The sequence below is a fragment of the Dendrobates tinctorius genome, unplaced genomic scaffold (assembly GCF_039654945.1).
Source record: "Dendrobates tinctorius isolate UK_male_01 unplaced genomic scaffold, ASM3965494v1 ptg000082l, whole genome shotgun sequence".
NCBI lineage: Eukaryota > Metazoa > Chordata > Amphibia > Anura > Dendrobatidae > Dendrobates > Dendrobates tinctorius.
Window position 1 is genome coordinate 23475557 of NW_027361750.1, and position 6076 is coordinate 23481632.

Sequence of the window (6076 nt, forward strand, 5' to 3'; positions counted from 1 at the left end):
CCCGTGCGCATTATACCGCTATATTGCTCGTCTGTCATTACCTAGCAGCGGTGTAACATCTACTGCACGGTGGACCCCGAGCGGCGAACGCACTTTATTATTTATTTTTATTTAGTGCGTTCCGCCGTTCCTAACACTAGATGTGGCATCAGTCATTGGATGAGGCATTGGTCATTGAATGAGGCATACAGGGCCAATTGCTGTGGGCGGGGTCAGTTCACGGGAGGAGTTTTGGAAATTGACAAAGGAGAAGCAGAATAACTTGAATAGCAGGACCGTAGTAGTAACCCCTTATGTTACAAGAAGTAACGCCAATTCTGGGAGCGCTGGAGCCACGTATGTATGTGGTGAATGCCTGAACAACAGCCCGGACCTCTCTAGTTGCACTTGCATGTTTACAAGTGTAAAGTAAGGGCTGTTTGCCCTGACTAAACATGGCGGCCGGTACCGCTGGCTCTGTGGTGATGACGTATTTCCTGCAGGCCGGAAGCCTGGCTAGTATAAATAGCAGGGTGGCGGGCGTGTTCGTTCTTTCTGAGTACAGCCCCTGTGGTGTGTGCATCGTGCTGAGCCCTTCTCCTGGCTCACCGCTGTTCGCTCTCACCGTACACGAATAAGTCGGTCAGGAAGGTGATCAGACATGGTGAGGCGGCCGTAATCCCTGCGCCATTACGTATACACGCGGGCATCCTCGCTGCGGTAACATGGTGTCCTGGGGGCTCATGTGGCCGGTTATTGCGGGCAGCTGCTGCCATAACAATCCCGTGTTAGGAGCGGGGTGATGGTCTAGAGTCCGGGGAGGAGGCCCGAGCTCTGGTGGTCTGCCGGCTGTATGCACTCAGAGTGCAGGCTGCTGTGCCTAGGTGTCTGGCTGTAAAGTGATCACCTCTGCCAGGCTGACCAGGGCCACGTCTTGTGGGGTCCAGCAGCTCTATCCATGGGGGCCTTTGTTGATATATTCTGGCTTATAGGGGTGGATGTGTTGGAGATCGGTGGTCCTGGAGCCCCTCTGTTGTAGAGACTGCAGACCCTAGTGCTGCACTCTCCTTATCCTGCTGTTCTAGTGGAGCTGCTGGGCAGTGATGATGGCTCCCATAGATGCCTATGTATCTGGTTACGAACACTGGGCTGATGCTGCAGGGAGCTCCTGCAGGAATTGCCTGAGGGACAGTCGGACGGCAGGTTTGTGGTTCTGGAGGAGCTGGGACTGTAGATCTGTTATCCAGAGAATGTTCTTCATGGATGCTCATAGGACAGTGAAGGTGCTGGCTCTCCTTGACTTCTGCAGTGCTGAAGCCTAAATCTAATGTAGCCAGACATCTCTGGTGCATGGTTAGTTTCTCGGCTTTCTTTGTATTCATCGTATTTTTTTTTTTTTTTTTTTCCCCAGGCTTTTAAAGATACAGGCAAAGCACCTGTTGATCAGGAAGTGGCCATTCATCGTATCCGAATTACACTCACAAGTCGCAATGTGAAATCACTGGAGAAAGGTTGGTTGCGAATATATATTGAATGTGCTTGTGTCCAGTGTCCCTACTGTCTTGTACCCTAAATGTAGAGTATGCTGTCAATGTCGGCTGTGCAGGTTCCTTGGGTACTATGTAGACGTGAGCCGCCTTCACTCTCTTCCATTTGGTGACATGGCCTCTGAATAAAGAGGTTGTTGTGGGCGCACTGCTCTCCGTTCACTTTATTAGGGATCTGTAAAACGCCAAACAAGTCCTATAAAATATTAAGGGAAACCTTTTTCTTTTTTTTTTTTTATTCTATCTTTTACTGTTGATGCCGCATAGGCAGCCTCAATAGTAAAAAGTTGGTCACACTCGTCAAACACTTTGACGAGTGTGACCAACCTGTCAATCAGTTCTCCAAGCGATGCTACAGATCGCTTGGAAAGCGCTAGCAATTCTGCAAGCTAATTACGCTAAATGCTAGTTTTTCTGTGGGAATTTAAAATGCGATTTTCCTGCGGAATGGCATTCTCGCAGTAATTTCTGCGAGCGTTCTGCTACGTGTGAACCCAGCCTAACAAGCTGAAGCGCGTCGATTAACTGCAGCATAGACTCACCCATAGCCATTCACAAGATGCGGCACATCCGCACGGCTTGGGGAACACATGCAGACTTACCTGAGTGATTAGAATAGTGTTTGGGATGCAGTCAAAACTTCTATATCCTTATCGTGAGAGCATAATTTTTTTATTTTTTTTTACATGCGCTACTAGGCTTTTTTTTTTTGTTCCTGTTCTCAATTGTCTAGTTTGATTGGCAATAAGGATTAATTTCAGTGACTTGTGTTATAGCCGATTTATCAGAACTGTGGCTAGAATACTCATATTTATGCCAGTGATGCGTATGCAAATAAGATGATTAATGATCGTAATTTTGACTCTTAGTCTGTGCTGATCTGATCCGTGGGGCCAAGGAGAAGAATCTGAAGGTGAAGGGACCTGTGCGCATGCCTACCAAGGTAACGGGATCAGAAACATACAACCATGCTCGGCTCATGCCTGTGTTATCGAAACTGAACCTTACACTTCGATGTCGCCTGTTGAGCTCCAACAGCTTCTGAATAGATGGATTATAGATGTATAAATAGTCCACATATATAACAATAAGGGATGTTTATTATAATTTTATTTTGGGATTATACTATAAGGGCATGTGAGCAGTTAGTCAATGGTTGTGCAGTCTGGGACAGGAAAGCCTAGCATAATTAGTATATTGGGCTATGTACTCCTGATCGTAGGCTTTCCTTTCATCACACAGCTCAGCAGGGTTTTGTTGTACTTCATTATTGCCTTAGTCTGTCAACACAGAATGACCAAAGTACAGGCGCTTGGTGCATTATGGGCCAAACACTTAAGTGCACATTGTCACCTATTTGATTTCAACCTATCCACCCTTTTCTGGCTCTATAATGCCAGTCAAAGGCAAAAACAAGTAGTTGGTGCACCTTGGCATGGCTCAACTTTAAGACACTAAAAATGTCCTTAAGATCAATTTTTGGCACTTCAAACACAATAATACACTTAGGGGTAAAAAAGAATTCACTAATTATCCCCAAAAGAAGCAAACCAACACACCATATATATAAAAAATATTATTTTATTGAATATCAAAAATATTCCAATTTTAATAAAAATTACAGACTACATAATACCTTACTCATAACATACCCCAACGGGGAAAAATGCACAGACCATGAACACGGATAAATAATCCTTCTGTTAATAATCATAATATTCCTGTACAATTCATGGAATAAGGCAACAAGACCAATATTATAATAATCCTAAATAGGAATCAATCTAACCTTGCCGTTATAAGACGCCACTAAGTTTTATAGTATGCAATCATAAGTCTCACTCTAAATATAAAAATTCAGGGTAATAAGAAATCCTATGAGGTTATAGAGATACGACATAATACCAGCACCATATAAAGCCGTCATATCGACAAAATCGGGGAGGATTAATCTAACCCTGCTGTGAAAAGCACCGATACAACATGGGCTAAAATAAACTTAGGACACATAAAATGACAAGGTAGAAGAGCTATCAAACTGATAATTACCTTAGACCGGATTATGCAGGTGTAAATAATCCTGTGCACAGATCCCCGCGCCCCGACGCGCGTTTCGCCCTCTAGCTTCTTCCGGAAGAAGCTAGAGGGCGAAACGTGCGTCGGGGCGCGGGGATCTGTGCACAGGATTATTTACACCTGCATAATCCGGTCTAAGGTAATTATCAGTTTGATAGCTCTTCTACCTTGTCATTTTATGTGTCCTAAGTTTATTTTAGCCCATGTTGTATCGGTGCTTTTCACAGCGGGGTTAGATTAATCCTCCCCGATTTTGTCGATATGACGGCTTTATATGGTGCTGGTATTATGTCGTATCTCTATAACCTCATAGGATTTCTTATTACCCTGAATTTTTATATTTAGAGTGAGACTTATGATTGCATACTATAAAACTTAGTGGCGTCTTATAACGGCAAGGTTAGATTGATTCCTATTTAGGATTATTATAATATTGGTCTTGTTGCCTTATTCCATGAATTGTACAGGAATATTATGATTATTAACAGAAGGATTATTTATCCGTGTTCATGGTCTGTGCATTTTTCCCCGTTGGGGTATGTTATGAGTAAGGTATTATGTAGTCTGTAATTTTTATTAAAATTGGAATATTTTTGATATTCAATAAAATAATATTTTTTATATATATGGTGTGTTGGTTCGCTTCTTTTGGGGATAATTAGTGAATTCTTTTTTACCCCTAAGTGTATTATGGCTCAACTTTAGATGCACCTTACAAAGTGCCAGCACTTGGTTTGGGCCGTCATTCTCTGCAGAGACTCCTATGATAGGTTATGTCGGTACTTGGCCCTCCCATTAGATGTGAAACTTCTGGTTTTTACACTTTTACTGGCTTCAATTGTCTCGGGACTTGAAGCTGTCATCTGATCGCTTGTCCTTCAGCTTTTATGTGTAGCAGAAATGCTCATCTGCTTTGAACACTGGTCATGGGGTGGTGCTCATAGTAGATTGACAATGACAACCACAGGGGTCTCCTGCAGATGCCTTTGGTCATGCCAACACATCAGTGCTCCCCAGATCATGTGACTGGTGCTGATGGGCAGTGTTGGTGGCATGCTTCCAACACACTAATTTGTTAAATGCTGCTGTCAGATTGAGAGCAGCGTTTAACATGTTAACGGCCATGGGTGGATTGAGATTCCACTTGCAGCTGTTAGGCTGTGGGCACATGCTGCAGATTTGGTGTCTTTTCCCTTGCAGATTTAAGTGTCATGCACACTTTGAGTATTTTTGACTTGCAGATTTGGTGTAGAAAATCTGCAGCATGTCAAATTGTTTTGTTTTTTCGCCATTAACTTCACTCAAAAATGCACCAAAAACTGCATGTTTCCTGCCAAGAGCTGCAGAAATTTTAGTCAACATGTGCATAGCCTTGGACGCACATGACAGCTGATCAAACCGGCTGTCATGTGTGGGAAAATAAGCAGCGTCTAAGCCCTTGTCTGAAGGGAATACATGACATATGACTTGTATATACATCTTTTGTCGTGAATGAAGCTCATGTGATACAGGCACTCGTGCTCTAAGCCTAGTGGACCCAGCACAAGGGGCTCCGGCCATCTGCTGCTCAAGCGAGTTTCTGGTCTTTTTTCACTTGACCTCTGAGACCTGTGAGAAGACTCTCGCTATTCTAGACCTGGCTGCCAAGGTAAAGCGCAGGCCTCAGCATTAATGACTGAAGAATACGTTATGCCTTGTGGGCAAAACTACTGGAGCTGCCTGTGCTGGTACCCCCACCCCTTGTGGTTTTTTTTTGTTTTTTTTTTCTCCTGAAGTTAAGAGGACTGACTGCACTTCTCTGTGCCTAAAATTGAACTATAGAAGACTATTTTTAAAAATCTGCCACTTAAGAAATTAATGACTTCAATGCTAAATCGTCTATTAAAATTGACTGACTTTTTTCTTTTTCAGACGCTGCGTATCACTACAAGAAAAACCCCTTGTGGTGAGGGATCCAAGACTTGGGATCGCTTCCAGATGCGAATCCACAAGCGCCTAATCGATCTGCACAGTCCCTCTGAGATTGTGAAACAGATCACTTCCATCAGTATCGAGCCTGGTGTAGAAGTTGAAGTCACCATTGCTGATGCCTAAATGCCACATGACCTGAATAAAACATCTTGATTATAACTACTTTGTGGGTTTTCTACTTGAATGTATGGAATAAAGTACTTTTTATCTAGAAGCAACTCCAATATCTATTGAGAAGATGTAAATTGAGGGGTATTAAAGGAGATCTGCAGTGTACAAAGAAATGGTTTAAAGTCCCACAAACTGCCTCATTAATCCCCCTACATTAGTGATGCAGTGCTCATACACTGACAAACAGCTACTGCATCATCTCTCCCTGTCTGAGGTCAGATGAAGGGATAAAGCTTCACTAGTAGGGTTAGTGTCTGGTTGGGATCACGTTTCGCAGGATTGTGCTACACCTCAATTCTTCATGGCATGCTATGTATGTTTTAGGGGACAGG

At 43.3% G+C, this 6076-nt stretch overlaps 1 protein-coding gene across 1 annotated transcript; it reads left to right on the forward strand.

The window, feature by feature from the left end:
• The first annotated feature begins 487 nt into the window (after positions 1-487).
• RPS20 (ribosomal protein S20) lies at positions 488-5735 on the forward strand. Its single transcript, XM_073583979.1, has 4 exons — positions 488-643; positions 1391-1490; positions 2396-2469; positions 5514-5735. Exons 1-4 carry the CDS (start codon positions 641-643, stop codon positions 5694-5696), a joined length of 360 nt encoding a protein of 119 aa, XP_073440080.1. The 5' UTR covers positions 488-640; the 3' UTR covers positions 5697-5735.
• The last annotated feature ends 341 nt before the right edge of the window (positions 5736-6076 follow it).

Excerpts from the sequence above, each read along its gene's own strand:
- RPS20 (XM_073583979.1), top strand. Across the intron at positions 1,491-2,395 it reads TGTGAAATCACTGGAGAAAG|TCTGTGCTGATCTGATCCGT; the intron begins GTTGGTTGCGAA and ends TTTGACTCTTAG. Across the intron at positions 2,470-5,513 it reads CTGTGCGCATGCCTACCAAG|ACGCTGCGTATCACTACAAG; the intron begins GTAACGGGATCA and ends TTTCTTTTTCAG.